The 18025-nt window shown below is 40.1% G+C and overlaps 3 protein-coding genes across 32 annotated transcripts in view; all 3 read right to left on the bottom strand.

The window, feature by feature from the left end:
- Positions 1-11866, bottom strand: part of LOC138049308 (uncharacterized) — a 43673-nt gene extending 31807 nt beyond the window's left edge. For 12 of the 30 annotated variants that reach the window (XR_011132337.1, XR_011132338.1, XR_011132330.1 and 9 more), the window contains exons 1-2: positions 10461-10622; positions 8814-8904 (exon numbers count right to left, since the gene is read on the bottom strand). Coding sequence is in view for 4 of the 30 variants with exons in the window: in XM_068895529.1 (XP_068751630.1) it covers positions 8814-8904; positions 10461-10487 (118 nt within the window). In the remaining 26 variants the exon portion in view is untranslated. Of the gene's footprint in view, positions 1-8813; positions 8905-9121; positions 9721-10460; positions 10623-11782 lie in introns of those variants that run through there. The other 18 variants (XR_011132342.1, XR_011132340.1, XR_011132344.1 and 15 more) reach the window with 9 other exon arrangements.
- LOC138050080 (BTB and MATH domain-containing protein 38-like) lies at positions 3758-5815 on the bottom strand. The gene is made up of 2 exons (XM_068896561.1): positions 5782-5815; positions 3758-5285 (listed from the first exon to the last, which is right to left on the bottom strand). Exons 1-2 carry the CDS (start codon positions 5813-5815, stop codon positions 4489-4491), a joined length of 831 nt encoding a protein of 276 aa, XP_068752662.1. The 3' UTR covers positions 3758-4488.
- Positions 11867-17901: 6035 nt separating the features above from the next.
- LOC138049306 (uncharacterized) overlaps positions 17902-18025 on the bottom strand; it is a 2301-nt gene continuing 2177 nt past the window's right edge. Inside the window, exon 1 of the mRNA XM_068895525.1 lies at positions 17902-18025. This exon is cut by the window's right edge and continues 2177 nt beyond it. The gene's annotated coding sequence lies outside the window, so the exon portion shown is untranslated.

Raw genomic sequence — 18025 nt, 5'->3', positions numbered from 1 at the left:
CATTAACATAAGAAAAGGAGGGAGGTCTGTATCATAACAGGGTCAACACCAGCCTCACTTTCATTTAAAGGCCAGGTAACTAAGCACACACTGTAAAGAGGTCTATCTCGCGATTAGACTTAAAAGATTAGAATGTAATGTGAAGTGCTACAATAGTTTTGTACCACATATAACGGTTAGTTTCAAATCAAGACTGCAGGTTAGGGGTAAACGCAGACCGCGGAGAAAACCCAAACCCTTTAGTAGTGCTAAGGTTCGTATTAGGAAAGGGTGTGGGTCAAAGGTACCAGAGGCGGTTTTACAAGCTGACGTCTGATCTACAGCAACAACAACATTTATTTAAACACGATAAAAATTACAGCGGAGCTGATGTGGTCGACTCAGCCACGTAGATGGTCGTATCGTCCGCATACGTGTGAATTTCGAATTCTCTAACTGCAGCTATGTCGGGAAGATCGTTGCAGAACAACGAAAACAGGGTAGGTCCCAAAACAGATTCCCCCTGCGGCACACCAAACTTCACAGGTAAGGTCTCGGACTGGAATCCATTTACGACTGTAACTTAAGAGCGGTCAGCTAAGAAATCCTTAATCCAGCATAATAGATCGCCCAGAACACCGATTGCTTGCAACTTAAAGTCTTTTCCAGCAAGACATGGTGAGAAAAAGAATCAAAGGCCTTTCGAAAATCTACAAAGGTTTTTATCCATTGCCCATCTCCATTTCTCGGTCATTTTTACCAACAACAATTCGGTTGAGTGGCCCTTTTTGTAAGCTCACTGGTGAGGATGGCCAATATTATGTTTAGAAATGTGATTTGCAATTGTTGTGGCTACGGCGTGTTCCATCAATTTTCCAGGGATGCATAACAGCGAAATTGGTCGATAATTCTGTTTATCTGTTTTGTCGTCCTTCTTGAACAGGGCCGAAACATTAGCAGTTTTCCAAGAGGTAGGGACAGAATTACTTTCGGCACTCATGGAAAATTGAGATAACAATGATGGAATTAGATCCTTTCCTGCATATTTGAGTAACTTTGGAGAAGCATTACCAGGTCCACAAGCTTCGTTTGCTTTCATCTCGGCAACACTGGCATGCGACATGGAAATGTTCATTATGCAGGGAGTAACACGGTTGATGTTTTATTGTTATTCACTTGTCTATAGACGGGAAGATCGCTTGCCAACTTCTCACCGACAGTAGAAAAATATTCATTTAGAATCTGCGCTTTCTTGTAGTCAGATGTTTCAATTGACCCGTCTGATGTCTTTAAACCGAGTATAGGCTGTAACGCTAAACTGAAGGAAGTTCCAATATGACTTACAGTCATTTATTTCGTCAAATAGACCCACGTAGAACCTGCTTTTAGCAACTCTTACTTCGTGCGTAACCCTGTTTCTTAATTAGCGATATTTTGTTCACAGTTCTTGATTCGTTTGATATTTTTGCTCTGAGAAGAGTCCACGCCCAACAATCATCCAGATCGTCGAATACTTCGTATACGGACCAAGGGGCCTCGGCCATGTCCTTAAAATAATTTGGCTTGGTCTAAATTTTTGTAAGAACGGGCTTTAATTATTTTAGGAGGGGGCCGCTTGATCTTTGTTTGGACGGACGCATGTACCAGCATGTGATCCGAGATTCCAAGTTCGATTGTTCTTGTATTTTTTAGCAGATTACGATTGCTACTTATTACCAGGTCAATCAAAGGTGACGTATCTTTAGTTACCCAGGTAGGTTTGTCGTTGATAACCGTGTAGTCGAATTGAAGCAGCAAATTCTGTAATTTTTGGCCAGAAATTGAGGTAATTGAACGGTCAGTCGAACGAGCACTATCACACTTTCGCCAACAATAACCATATTGTGGCGTTTGATCCAAAGTTTCTCCAGTGAATCCTGAAATCTTTCAAAAAATAAAGAATCTGAAGAAAGTGGTCTATAAACTGTTCCTATGATAAAGATGGACGAATTTAGCACAATCTTAAGCCGTATCGCCTCGATATCGGATGATTCTAGGGATATTAGCCGAGTTGAGCATATGTGGTTGCTGATGTAGAACAAACATCCACCGCATAATGGTTGTCAATTTCGATCCAAGTGGGTTTCTGTAATTATTGCAAGAATGTCAAACCGGCATATATGCAGAACACTTTTACCTCGTCGACCTTATTTCTAAGGGGGTGTTTACATGATACCGGTACGAGTTTCATTCTGGTACGAGTTCATCCCGGTTCTTACTTATCGCTCTTTATTTGTTTACATGATACCGGTGAAAAATCTCATACCAGTACAACTCATACCGGTATGAGTTCATCCCGGTAGTTGTTCCGGATCGAAATTCTCATAACGGTATGAAAAGTTATACCGGTATCATGTAAACGCTACATTGACTCCCATACCGGTACGAGTCGTCAAGTCGTGGTAGACTGGGACTATTGACGCATGCGTTGTATTTCTAAATATTGGACGCCATTATTGTTTTGGTTCATGCGTCATCCCTGTGTCAATATCTGTGTCGTCCATGTAAACGCGGTATGAAATTGACAACTCGTACCAGAATGAAACTCGTACCGGTATCATGTCAACACCCCCTAAGGCTACGGATATTAATGCGTGCAACAACACTCAAGTTTGATCTCTGGTTAGTAGTTCTTGCAAAGTCCTGCGGATAGTCTCCCTCCTGGTCAATCACACCTTGCCATCCAGGATTGGTTTCCACATCGCCAGAGAGAAGCAAGAGCTGTTTGGTCGCTACGGTATTCGCATAATGATACAAAATTCGGAATTTTGATAGTTTTCGCTTGCACTTGCCATTGTTTGAGATGGTGTGGACCATTGTTTTTGTTGAAGCAAACAGTGCTGGACTCATTACCAATATGCAAATTTCACTGTAAACCGCCATGAAACTGATGTGATATGTGCAGTATATGAACCATTACCATTCTGACTCCACCAAAACGAGCAATAAAGGTGTAATAGTTTATCCTGTAAAGTGCAGCGAGTCATCTGATGAATACAAGTGGTGAAAAAGTAGATCTACACTCCAAAATACTTTTTACGATTTTTACAGCAGTATGAGAAACTTGAACAATGTGCCTCGACAGGTACCAAAAAGAAAAGCGCAAAAAAATACTCTTTATTTGTGGCCAAAAAAAGGCAGCAACGTATTCAATTCCCCACTGAATGCAGCGGTGCTGCACGTAGAGGAAAAGGTTCTCTAGACACCCTCCATAATACAACAAGAAAGGAAAACGAAATCACGAAAGAAAGGCAACAACCAACCGTGAAATGTTTAGGCAGTCACCGAGATCACACGACAGGAACCGAGCCTTTAATCGTGTCATCAGAATGTTACTTCACCAGGTCACTCAATCGTCAGAAATTACATCTTTTTGTAAAAGGATTAAGTTTCGTCTGCTGGAGGAGGGAAAAGTCCCGAAACAGTACAAACGAGGATCCGATTTAAAATGTTTCAGGATGATAATGGGAAATTCACCTTCGCTGATAGGGTCTTCAATTCTTGTCCTTTGGCAAGGCTGCAGGTGGAAGGGGGAGGAGGCACAAGTTCCTACCGGGGTGTCTGGGGGCATGCTCCCCTAGAAAAGTTTGAAAACTCGTGGCTCGGAAATGCTGATTTAACATTACAATTTTCCACAAGATATTTCGTCAAAGGAAAAACGATCTCGATCAAGGGTAAAATGGAATGTATTTTTAGAACTTTTGACAGCAATATTCAGTCGGCATTGGTACACTGAACATGTATCGCTAACAGACTGGATTAGTTTATTCCTTGTGTAAAAGATGTCTTCAATTGCATTTTCATTAAAAGAAAATCATGTTCTTTATCAATCCATCGCTAATAGAGCAAGTTTCAATCAAGTGTCTTAAAACCAAAGTAATTACTTTGGCCAATCAAAAAGGACAGAGTAATTACTTTCCAGTAAACCAATCAAAACTCAAAGTAATTACACGTAGCCGACACAAAGAGCGGGAAAATGTGCACGCCGAGCCACGATTGGTTTTGGTTTCACTTCTGATTGGTTGAAAAAGTGACGCGAGAACTTTGAACCAATCACTGAGTGAAATAATGCAAAACCAAAGCAATTCGCTTATTACTTTCGACACTCAATTGAAAACCGCTCTACTCAAGTTAGTGTTATGGAATGAGACACAAGTACTTAATTGAGAGACTCTCATTATTCACGGGAACACATGAACCCAACAAATTAACCTGCTACCAAGTGTGTGGTTTCATAGCTCAGTTGGTAAAGCATTGCACCGGCATCGCATCTCAGAGCTCATGGGTTCGAATCCCGTTGAAGCGACAGGAATGTTCTAGGTGTCAAAAAGAGGCAATTGCTTAAATTGGCCAGATCAGCGCGGGGTCACTTCTCTCCATCTCGTCGGCATCAACCGCACTTCGAAGATTCATTACATACATAAGTACCTACTTACTTACTTAACTCAGACGAAGTGTAAGATCCAGTCACTAAGCGAGTTTTTGGATTTTGGAACCCGATATTGCCAGCAGATTGCTGTGAAGTTTTTCCATTGGACCGCCGACTGCTTGTAAGGACTTGCAAATATTTAGGCGCCTTTCATGAACAGGTCGGTCCTGTTTAATGGTTTGCAGACAGCTATTTATACTACTGTGAGAGTTTCGATAAACTGTGTCGCAGTTGGCAACATTAATGTGCCATTCGAGACTTGAAGCTATTTCTCTCAACTTCTGCAACGCTTCGTTAGCCAAGCATTCAAATCTTTCGACCTTTTCCTCGGCTTTCTGCATCTGCAATTCAATCATCTTCCTCTGGAAGAGTAGTTCGATTTGGTCGTACAAAGGATGCTTCTTGACTTCATTACTGCTTAGACTTCGTGTTCGGACGATACACTCATCCAGCAACCTTTCCAATGCATAATTTTGAGCTAAAAGTAATGTTTCCATGAGATCAGATCCTTCCTTTGCGAGAGCATCCATCAGGTAATCTTCGCATTTCTGAGTGAGTTTCTTCATTTGGTACTCCTGCGCAAGAGCGAGAAGAAACTTGAGGTTGCTTTCGGCTATTGGTTTCCAAGAAGTCGGATAGATGGCCAACAGCATCTCCTTTATTTCATTGTAATTTTTTCCCGGCAAAGGAATATCCTTTGCATTTTTCTCCTTATAGTCTCCGGCAAACATTCTCGAGAAGACAGGAAAACTCATCGCCAGGATAGCACGGTGGACATGAAGTTGTTTTTCTTCCACAAGCAAGATCAGATCACTCTGTTCCCATGCTTCAGAGAAGTCTTAGTCATGTTAATGGCAAGATTCGTTTGGTTCCTCAACTTGCGACGGCCCAGACATTTTAAAGTTTACCACGCATTGGCAAGAATATATAGCGGACTTGAAAATACGAAATTCTATGCTGTGTACAGTGAATGGTAATGAGAGTCCTAGTCTTTTCTTCTCGGATAAGGTGGCGTAAGACCTGAAACCGAGGTGGACACCCTCTCGTTTCGATCTGGCCGGAAGTCAAGGAGTTCCGACAAGTGCCCAAATGTTAGAATTTTTTATCAAGGGCACCCAACGAGCAACTTAAGCTAACGAACAGTTTCCTGGAAATCAATACTTTCCAAATCAACATTGGATAGGGGAAGGTGGGGGGGGGGGGGGGGGGAGGGGGGAGGAGAGGTAACTGATGTGGAATTCACAAGGGAGAAATGGTGAACAAGTCCTTTTTGTCGGTTTTTGTACGGTTTTCTTAACGAGTTTTGTCCACGATTGTCAGTATCTGAACGTTACCTTCTATGAAATTCCCAGCGAACCATTTGCTCATCCGAAACTACTAGGTCTATCACAGTCTAATTTATGCGATACGAAAGTTTGCTGTACCCAAAACTAGACCCATTATTAAAGAGGTTCGAAATTTCAAACATTTTGTCGAAGTGGACTTTATTAATGACCTTAATATGGCCCCGTGGCAAAATGTTGAATGTTTTGACGACCCTAATTTAGCTTGGCAAGCATGGAAGTCTGATTTTAATGCAATTTTAGATCACCATGCCCCTATCAGACATATCCGTGTGAGACAATCATCAGTACCATGGCTCACGTTTGACATAAAGAAAATGATGAAGGAACGAGATTCCATAAAAAACATGCTATTAAATACGGCTCGCACAACAACTGGATACTTTATCAATCTGCCAGGAATAAGGTAAATTCTATGATGCGTAAAGCGAAATTTGACTACTTTCGCCTGAAAATCGATGCGTCCAAGGCCACTGACCCTAAGGCGGGCTGGAAATTAATAAATTCACTTACAGGCAAAGGTAAAAAATCTTCCCCTGTCAATGATATTCTTGTTAAAGATAAAATTGTTTCTGACGATAAAGATATTTCCGAGTCATTTAATGATTTCTTTGTAAACATAGGACCAACTTTGGTCGCTGAATCAACGAAAAGGTCCTCCAATAGCGTTAACACATATCTCAGCAACATTCAGAATAGTCTTCCAGCCTTTCGATTCTCTAATATACCAGTGGAAAATGTCGCGCTTACGCTAAAAAACTTAAAGGCGTCGAAAAGCACTGGCCTTGATAAGATTCCTGCTAAGGTCCTTAAAATCGCGTCTAGCATAATTGCTCCATCTTTGACTCTTATATTTAATTTGTCACTTTCCTCTGGAATTTTTATTGATGACTGGAAAAATGCGCGTGTGTGCCCGGTCTATAAAGGCAATGACCATCGTGATATGGGAAATTATAGACCCATTTCAATTCTGCCAATAATAAGTAAAGTTTTCGAGAAAGAAGTTTTTCAACAGCTTTATCACTATTTGAAAGTTAATTCCGTCTCTCTAAATTCCAGTCTGGTTTCCGCCCTCTCCACTCGACTGTCTCGACGTTGATTCAAATGTGCGATGATTGGTCTGATAATATGGATAAGGGAAAATTGACAGGTGTAGTTTTTCTTGATATTCGTAAGGCCTTTGACTCAGTTGATCATTCGATTTTACTAGAGAAAGTTAAGTTTTATGGAGTCGCTGATAGAGAATTGATGTGGTTCAAGTCTTATCTTACTGCCCGACAACAACAATGTTTAGTAAATGGTTGCTTATCTTCTCAAAGTAACTTACTCTGTGGAGTTCCCCAAGGCTCTATTCTTGGCCCTCTCCTTTTCCTTATCTACATAAATGATTTACCAAATTGTTTAAAATTCACTACCCCCTGTTTATATGCAGACGATACTCAAATCTTTACCTCTAGTTTTGATATTGGCGCACTTGCCAATAATATAAATTCTGATTTAAAAAATCTAAGCGACTGGCTCACTGTTAATAAGCTCCAATTCCATCCTCTCAAAACTAAGTTAATGGTTGTTGGGTCAACATATAATTTGAACACTAAATCTGGAGATTTACCTAATGCAATCTCCATTGATAATAATTTGGTTTCACGCGTAACCTCTAACAAATGTTTGGGAGTTCTACTAGATGAAAAGCTTACATTTGAAACTCATATTGAGTATATATGTAAAAAGGCATGTGCTGGCATAGGTGCTTTGAGAAGAATTAAGCCTTTTGTCCCCCTCTGCACCCTCGTAACTTTATACAGATCACTCATTCAACCTTATTTTGATTACTGCTCACCCCTGTGGGATACATGTGGTAAGCAACTAAAAGATAAATTACAAAAAATTCAAAATCGTGCGGGAAGGGTTATTACAGGCTCTTCATATGATGTTAGGTCCACAGATGTGTTGAATAACCTGAAATGGAAATCCCTTGAAACCAGGCGCTTCCATACAAAGGCTATCTTTATGTATAAAATCCTCAATGATCTATCTGCCTCCCAACTGAGTAACTCCTTTGTAAAGCTAAATGATACTAACATAAATTACAATCTTAGGAATATCGAGACTGATCTAGCACTTCCAAGGCCATACACAAATTTTTTGAAGCGCAGCTTTAAGTATAGTGGTGCAATGCTCTGGAATAATCTTCCCTATGAGGCAAAGACCGCAAAGTCGCTTTCTGATTTCAAACGCAAACTTGCGTCCTCGCCCTTCATGCTTTCTATTGGATCGCACTGATTCTATGTAATATACTTCTATTTTAAATATATATATATATATATATATACTTTATTGTAACGTGTTTACCTACGCCCCACCTGGAAACCAGCTTTTGTTGTGTGTGGCTAGCGTAGTGAAATAAAAAAATTGCAAAAATATTATACAGCGGGTGTAAAACACGGTTCATTTTTCACGGTCACTCGCGTTGCAGGTCATTGTTTTACCTCTTTGAAAGTAACCCAAAACCCTCAATTTGGCTAACCCTAGGCCTAAAAACTAACTTTAGGCCTAGGGTTAGCCAAATTGAGGGTTTTGGGTTACTTTTAAAAAGGTAGAACGATTACCTTCAACAAGTGACCCGTATTTTAAACCCGCCCGCAAAAATATCCCTTCCGAAACGTAAGGGCATAATTTTTCCTGGTTACGATTCTATTAGGTGATGTTTTAGTAAATAAATCTATAGCTGTTTGGCAACGTAGAACCGAAATTATTAGAACAGTGTGACTCTCCCGGACACATATTTCACCGAAGATTATCGTGACGGCCGTGCCCCTGATTTTGTGACTGCATGTCGAGTACTTTATACACCATATTTGCTTTGGGTTTCGATCGTTAGCCCTTCTACAGAGCGAATTCACACAAAACTTAACATTTTGTGTTTCGAAAGCCTTTTCATGACGCCTCGAAGCATTGTTTATTACGTCTAATTTAATAGTTATACTTTTATTTTTTTGTTAACATTTTGTAGTCTCACGCACCTCTTCGTTCCTTCCCGCGCATGCCGGCTTCTGGTGAAATCGCAGCGTCGTACCCAGTGCCTCCAGAGGGGAGCGAGGTCTTGGAATATACCTAAGCATAACCAATCGATTTAGTTTTTTAAAGCTCTCTAACCTACTAGACAGTCGATCGTTTGTTAATCAAGCTTACATCATTGATATTCATCTTAGGGATCCAGATTAAGCCAAGATACAGCATTGAAGAGCAGAAAACGAAGCCGTCGGAAAGAAAATCAAGTGAAAATCAAGACTGATTTATATATATTTAATTTATATTTAATTTTTATTACCTTTATATCCCGTATCAGACTGAGATGTGTTTGAAGCAACCATTTTCCCATCGCTCCAACCCGAAAGTCATCAGTCCCAACTTTTTTCCAGGCTATTTGTAATTATAGCCGTGCCAAGCACTTACAATCGTGTCACGTTTTTCATTGTTAATGTTCCAGCGTTAACGGAATTTGAAGACTTCATAAATAGCGCACAGATAACCCCTAATTTACCTCGAAACGTGCTTTTAGTATCAGTAAAACAAAACGAAAGCAGTAAACAATGGGATAAGTTATCACGGTGCAAAACAATCGCTCACATGTTCCTTTCAAAACAACGTAAAAACTGAAACCAAATCTCGTTGAGAAACGTGAGCAAAGAACAAGGCAATTGGATTTGTTATATTTGAAAACCGTTCCTACACATATCAGTGTTGTTCCTGGATAAATCAGCAAATTTGAAGATCCTAGACGAACTGGAAATCATGAGAAAGTTTCAAACTGAACGTGGCGAAGATCCTAAACGAACTGGAAACCATTAAAAAGTGTCAAAAACGTGTTTTGATGTCGCCTTTCCCTGCTGGTATTAAATTACTTTTAATGTTTACACACGTCTTCAGGTCGACCAACAATTTAATTGTGGAAAATTCAAGATTACTGCATCATTAACACAGGTTGATACGAAAATGAAACCTGCGAAATTCACATTTGAGAATTCGTTAATTAAAAATGAGATTTTAAAATGGCAAAATAAAAGCAAAGAAACTTGAACGGAAAGACGAGACTAAAACTGAAGAGCTCCGAATTTATGGGAAAAAATACTTTGAAGATGCTGTACTTAAAACGTCGGACTAAATGTTAAACTAACGTTGACTTATAAAGGGAAAGATTTGTTAAAAATAACTGTCAATGAAATTTGTATTTGGATGAATTGTTTCTTATGAAAAGAAAATTTTTGTTTTTTCAGCACGGTGTTTGGTCAAAGATACTCGACGATTCCAATAGATCACCCATAGCTTCGCTGTTGTTATCAAATACCATGAATACCGAACTAGAGTTCTTTCAGCCTTTTGTCTTAAAAGATATGTAGGTTTTTAGCTCTTGATCTGAACGGTGCGCGCAGTTTTAAATTATATGTAAAATACGACAAAGATGGTGTGTTTGACAAATCACTAAACCAGTGGAAAACGTCCAACTCTCACCAAAAGGGCAAAGAGCTGTCAACGACAAATTTACAATCCATTGCTATCTTTTATGAGTAAACTCCGAAAATAAAAAAGACAACCAGGAAAGATTTTCTCAACATTTCGAGAAATGACCGACTTTCAGAGACACAGTAATGGACGGACAATGTTCTTACCTCATGTCGAGCTGCAAACTCTCCCATTTTTCTTTCAAGAGACAAGCGTCTCTTTCCTTTGTGAGAAGTAGTAAATAATATGCTAATGTAGCCCTTATGGAACAAAAGCTATCATTTCTACGTGGCGTACTTCAGACAAAATTATTTCAAATTACAGGCGTACGTGCAGTGAATACGTGATTATTTCCAGTCACGTGATCAGTACAGACTGGAATAATTCCAGTTTTTGTTTTGCGACAAAACACTTCTTTGTTGGACAACACTCTATATTTTTATAAGAACTTTCAGGCTGAGATTAACCATAATTTTAAGATCAGTAAGAACGCACCTGGGCTGTTTTTGTAAGTATTTTAAATAAAGGTAAAAGAAATGTAAAACTGTAGTCTAACCGGACAATTAACTCAAATATTTTGGGAGATTTTTAAACATTAAGAATGCGGTTTCTTATTGCATGATACATTGAAAACCAACTCAGTTTTCAGACAACTTTAAGAACATTTTAAGAATTTTGCATGGCACACATCTTCAGGTCGAATAACAATTTAATTGTGGAAGATTCAAGATCACTACAGGTTGATAGGAAAATGAAACATGCAAAACTCCCGTTTGAGTATTCGTTAAAATGAGATTTTTGAAATGAAAAGATTAAGCAATGTAAGTGTATTTGCTACCCACAGTCAAGGAGTTGAGCAGAGTTTGCGTTTCACGGAGTTCACTTAAATCACGATTCACAGTAAGTTTTTTCGCTCCAAGTGATCTTGGATCAGTGATCCTTTTTCGGATCATCCCAAACGAACGCACCCTAAGAATCACCTTACACAGAATCGAATAGGAAACAGCACCACAGAAAAGTACTGCTCAGTAGCTTTCATTTAAATTGTCAACCTCAGGTTTCATCCGCAGACGGCAAAAATGCATGATTTAAGTGCAACACAGATGTGCTGCTCAGTTGACAGTGACACGACTCGACTACAGACTGATCATAATTTACCCATGAAAAAGACCTTTCCAGGGTAAATGACGCCATGTTGGCTGAGGGGCAAACACAGCTAAAGTTATAGTAAATGTATGACTAATGCGTGGGCCGACTTGGAACAGCTGTAACGCCGCTTCAAAGAGGCAGATTTCCACAGTGAAAGTGTCTTTTAAAAGACATTTATACTACGATTATTTTCATGAAATATAAAGAACAGATTCAGGCTACAACGACCATAAACGGAATTTAAAGATTTCATACAAACCCTTCTAAAATCATGCAAATTGTCGCGAAATAAGAAGCCACATGAGAAGATTTATATAATTCTAATTGACGAACGTCGTACCTTCTTTAAGGTGATTCCCTAGAAATACTGCCTTGTCATAGATTTCCGATAAAACTTCGCACACTGTTGTAACATGTCAAGAACATGATAAAATTGTAATAAAAAAAGGGAGGGGGGAGGGGGGGGGGGGGTTCACCGTGCTTGTTTCCATGGTACGACGCTGACGAATACGGCTATTTAAGCCACTTCAACAGTTGCTTTCCATCCACGATGTTGGCCAAATTAGCTCGATTTTATAAATATAATTCATGTCATGACGCATAGCCTGGTGACATTCTTTATTTAATTCACGTACATACTTGAAAAATGTATTTGAATGCCTTTGTGAGTACTTAAAAATCCAAAATAGACTTAACTTGAGTGTGGGCTCTTCAATTCGTAATCGCTTCTTCCGATCCATACAATTTTATGTAATTGCCAAAAAACTGTCCATAGATTTTTGCTGATTTTTTTATTGTTATTGCGCATAGGTTCGGCGCATCTCGAGATACTCGGTTTTCCTTTCAGTGATGCTTACCAATTCAGTGGTATTTTTGCGCGGTTTAAACTGAACTATCCGGAGAAAGTAGATCTTTGTAAGTACGCTTGGTATCCAAAAAGAAAACTGGGGGTAACCGCGCATTTTTGAGAGATAATTGAGCTTCAAATTGAGAAAGAACGCCATACATTGCTTTATATTTTAAAACTTGTTACATTATTATTCACCAATTATCTTTGAAAAAAGGGTGGTTACCCCCTTTTTTCCTTTTGAATTTCAATAATACTTGTTAAGATCTACATATTTTCTGCATAATCATAAACCGGGGTAAAAATACGTTTGAATTAGCAGGCACCGGCCTTAAATCTCTTTACCGCTACTGAACTTACTTGATGAAATTGCCAAGATGTGTGTTCACTGTTCATATAATACTTCTTGAATAGTCCAGTTAGCTCTAAAGAGAGTGGTGTCTGTGTGTTCTTCTTGAACAAGAGAACGCCTGACGATTTTCCGATTAACGAAAACAAGAGAGTATTTTATTCTTGCTACAGCCCTCTGGATATTTCCAGGTTCTTGTCAGGTAAAAAAGGTGGGTTTTTCATGTTAGTTTTATCAATGAAAGCCAAATTTCAGAGGGAAGGTGAATAGAATCTTTTCATGGACAGGGTTTACAGGAATGCTATTAAAGGAACAGGGGGTGACCGTTCAAACCGCCATTGTTTAGGGAATGATGTATACCGCATTTACGTTTGGGCAGAGGACTGGATTAGCGCTCTCTAGGGTTTCTGCCAGGGACGCTGGGCTCTCCCCAGTACGAGAATGCTGCCTCTTCGTTTTCCATCCAGTCAGTATCAAATTCTCTCTTCTTACATACAATCTTGGACAAAACTCGTTGGGAAAATGTGACGCTCTAATTGTCTGTGTGATAAAGATTAAATTCTTCCTACTTTCCCCACTCCCCCCAATCCAATGTTGCTTGAAACAACGACCAAAGGCTTGCACAGTATTTTGCATTACATTATCAACATTGGTATAAGGGAGGATGGGTGGGGGGGGGGGGGGGGGAAGGACCAATATCTTTTGTGAGTGGGTGCCAAATGATGCTTAAGATAGAATTTTTCCCAAGGGTTTTGTCTAAGATTATAGCTCGGTTTTTGTATGTGCAATATACCTAATCCCAAACGTCGCTTGTGAATGTATGTAGCTTTATGGGGAGAGGATAATCGATCATCCTGTGACAGCAGCCTGTATCGCATCTATTGTACAAGTTGATCGACGAGAGGAAAATGTTCGGATAATAATGTCCAAGAGTTTGTAAGCCCGAATTCACTGGCTTACAGTGCGACGCACCTAACCGTGGCTAGCTAACAAAGTTTTTAAAAAATTATCCGCCAATCAGGGTGTGCGAAATTCATTGACAGTCACGCCTACTTGCAAAGTTCGGACGGTTGTTATTTGAACATCGTTGCATGGGTTGTTGAGTTGACGTATTTACACGTAGTTGTCAAATGTGAAAGTTTGTCGGGTAAGGCGCTTTGCATTGTTTAACCTTTAAAAAGGTTGCTACGCCCCTGTTAGTATATACTAAAACAGTGAATAGCGTTGAAGGCGCGCTCTGCGTGATAGGCTATTCATGCAAACTCCGAATATACTTTGCTATTCACCTCCGAGCAACTAGCGCGGGAGTTACGCTGTAGGGCTGCGCAATGCAAAACCAGGGAATCACCTGAAATTTACATAGCCGCAAATATTTGTTGTAGCCGTATACATTTGTTTTCGCCGTACGTGACATAAATATCATTGTTGTTATATTTGTATTCCTTCCTTGGTTAAGTGTACAGGTATGCCTCCATATACATTATTAGTTGGCATAAAGATGAAACTTAAACAATGTTATTCCATATCGCCTGACATTAATAAAGTGAAGTTAGAATTTAAATGTCGTAAGTTAAATACAATACAATAAATTAATAGATAAGAAATTGAGGATGGATAAAATAACAAAAACAGTAGCCTTTCACTACGGTCACAGCCATGAAGCGCCCTCAGTGGGCTGTTACTGCTCTGTATTTTGGCAATTCGACTTTTAGATCAGTTCTCATTTTTTAACATGCAAATTCGCTAGGCCTCGTCATTTTCTCAGTATTAAGTCCAGTATACAAAGAATAAAGTTGGGAAGACAAAATAAAATGCTTCCGGTTTATATTGAAAGGCTGAACGTCCGCTATGGGAGCTCGAGCATCGATATCGAGGTGATACCGTGACCAATGTTATTAATAAACGAAATGATATATCAACTGAATCATATATTGAACTGTGGATGTGAAATCAAGGGAGGCTATGATCCTCGCAGTCATGTAACGCAATTTTAGCAATAGGTAGAGAAGCCTGAAAAACCTCAGGACTTCAACAGGGGTTTGAACCTCGCGATACCGGAGTTATGAAGCCACTGACGTTGGGAGCTGGTCATTTGTGGATCCAAGTATTCGTGCGACTTCAAAGACGCACTAAACGATTTAGTTCGTCCAGACGTATAATGCGTCTCTCGCCCGTCTTTATACGGGACTAAACGAACTAAAAGATGCATTAAATTAAATTGCCCAAAGTCGCCCAGACGTATTATACGTCTCTATTATAAAAACGGCCATTGTAGTAGAAGAGGACATTGGGTTGTGGCCAAAACGCGGTGCCGAGGTGTCTTTTTCTCCCTCTTTTGTTTCAATTTTGTTGTTATTTTCCTGTTCTGTTATTTTCGAATGATCCGGCGGGATGATCGGGATCTATTTTCGAATGATCGGGATCGGGATCGGGGCCGAGGTGTCTTTTTTTCCCTCTTTTGTTTCAATTTTGTTGTTATTTTCCTGTCCTGTTATTTTCGAATGATCGGGATCTGTCCTTCATTTATGGTATTAGTTGTTTTTTCTTGTTGTGTTTGCAAAAATCGTAGTTTGTTTTTCGAAATTTAGAGAATTTCCAGCTGAAATTGGAGTTTGTGTGGGGAATATAGACTCCCAGAGACTCTGAAGACTCGCTGAGGTCCACACTTTAAAACCACATTTTATTGTTTACTTGTTAAAAATCTTCTCCGCAATGCAATAAAACGAAACAAAACAGAGTCCCAGTTCCACTGGGTCGTCACGCAATCACGCAACGTTCTCATTTGCTTGCTTTCGCAAAATCTGAAGTTCGTGTTGTTGTCAATGTTGTTGTGTTTTTTTTTAATCGCAAACTTGGATTCAGATCGTGATACGTACCCTATTGTAAACCCAATCCCTTGACGTCCGAATAGAATTGGCCAGCAAGTTCCTGGACGTGCTAGCCAATGACTTTTCTCCAAACTCGTACAAACTCTTGTTTGACTTGAATAAACTAAAGGACTTAATTAACTTTACGTTAAGGATAAGAATACAGGGGCGTAGCAAGGGAGGGGGGTCCTGGGGTGCCTGTGACTCCCCCTTTGCGCTTTGTGACAGTCAACAACATAACACAAACCATATCTGTGAGACTGGAACAGAGTAATTTATGTCACCTGCAACTTAGGAGGTGTTTACATGAAACCGGGACGAGATGCTTGGTGCCTGGTTTCGGGATGAAACGATATGTTTTTCTAATTAATATATGGCTGACCCAAAAGCGTACAGGCTGTAATTTCTGGACCCGGTCTGAGATTTGTAGTCATTTACATGAGAACGATACGAACTCAGACCGGTGCGAGAATTTCTCGTCTCGGTCCAGCAACCGAGACGAAGTCACACCGATCTGAGTTCATTTTCAGGCCGGACGTGGACAAGGGCTTTTTTGCAGCCCATGCACTTCACGGACCGTTGATTTCAGTCTGTGGTTAAAACATTCAAACGATAACTGGATAGCGCTATCCACCGGATAAATCACTATCCAGCGGATAAACAAAAGCAAAACCGATTGAGTTATCCAGTGCATAGTGATTTATCCGGCGTTTAGCGCTATCCATCGTTTGAACAACTGGGGCCTGTTCACGAAATAACATTTTTTGTAGCTCTACGGTTTCGAAAATACCAATCTCGTGACGCTATTTTCTGTTGCTCTCCCCAAAGAGAAGAGCGGGAAACGATGTTGACGGCGAGTAAAACCAGCCGAAGCTAATCTCTTGGGGTACCCCAGGAAAACCCTTGTCTGAGGAAATAAGAAGCAGGTGGAAACTTTTCTTCAGGTTTTTTTCTTTTCTCGGCTCTGGGAAGAACGAAGGAATAGCGCCACGTGATCGGTATTTTCGAAACCGCAGAGCCAAAAAAGTGCCTCCACGTGATCAGATGTTTTTGACCGCAGACTGAAATCAACGGTCCGTGAACGGACGTATGAGATCGATGATATGCAGCTATTTTGTAGGCTTGTCCCCCCTCCCCACCCCGCACTCGCTGCTCATCCGAAAAATTGTCAATTTCACCAAAAACACCGTGGATGACCCGTAAGTACCTTGGGTGTGAGAGAATGTGAGATAATGTGACCCCCCCCCCCCCCCTCCATCCCCTCTCCCTTTGAAAAATCCTAGCTACGCCCCTGGGATAGCTGTTCATTGGTACGAAGCCCTGGAAGGTAAGTTGGCAGTGCACTCTCTAACAGTCTTGCCAAGCTCCCTAGCAATAAAACACAAGGTACCGAGTTCGACATACCCGATAAATGATCATGAATTGACAGTCATATCGAGGGTCCGATTTAGACTTCCCTAAGAGGTTCCTTTTTTCACTGATTTCCACCATAAATGAAGGACAAACCTCGATCATTCGAAAATAACAGGACAGGACAACAAAAATGAAAGTTTAAAAAAATGAAGGAAGAAAGACACTCCGACCCCAAATCCTTAAGACAAGTGTGGGAAAATTTTCAACATTTTTTGCACTGTGGAGTGGTCAGGCTGTTTTTGAAGTAGTTGTAGACCAAGTAGCCGGTGACTTGATGACTCACAGCCGCCGGAGCTCCGGCGGTATCCAGCTTCTATTGAAAGCCCTGCTTCATCCCTGTTGAACTTCTTCAATTTACTTGTAAGATTAGAAATACAACTAGCATCTCGGATATCTCGCGGAAGACTATTCAAATATAAGAAAAGGAACAATGCCCAAAACCAGAGCTGCGTACAGGTTGATGTATTGCCCGAAAAATCTTAAACCAGGGGAACTGTACCCCCCAACCCCGGCTCGTACACCAACTGGATTAACAAAACATCGAAAAACATGCGGAGTTGTATTCATCGGAGGCAGTGAAAATGCCCCAACAAGCCTTGCGGTTACATCAATATTAATTAATCAGATATAACAGGACGTTCATTGTCAAACGATCTATGAAGACCGACAAGTAGATCCTGATTTCCTCATAACAGAGAATACAAGCACAGACAAAATGCTATCAAGAAGTGCCAATTAAGTTGCATTCCGAGTATGTAATAATTCACAATATTTGAATAGGAAAAACATAGAAGCTGCATCCTACATCAATTAAAAGAAATTAGAGGCTGTTTTGGCCAAATGCTACCTGAAACCACACATGAACAATCCTTCAGTGATCCTTTGGACAGCTGTAACTCCTTGCTTAATTAGATTGTCAATCATGACTGGAAGGAAACGTGCCGGGGTTTGCGACTTAACGCTTCGTGAAAAGCTTAAGAAACTTTACCACCAACAGATCGATTTTATTTAACAAAGATAGAAACTACTTCAGTCAGCCTCTACTTTGGTGATACTAATTACTATCTATTGTAAAATGCTGCTTGCTATAATATCTCGCAGGAGCTA

This window comes from Montipora capricornis, chromosome 5 (assembly GCF_036669925.1).
Source record: "Montipora capricornis isolate CH-2021 chromosome 5, ASM3666992v2, whole genome shotgun sequence".
NCBI lineage: Eukaryota > Metazoa > Cnidaria > Anthozoa > Scleractinia > Acroporidae > Montipora > Montipora capricornis.
This window is presented reverse-complemented; position numbering and strand designations above follow the sequence as displayed.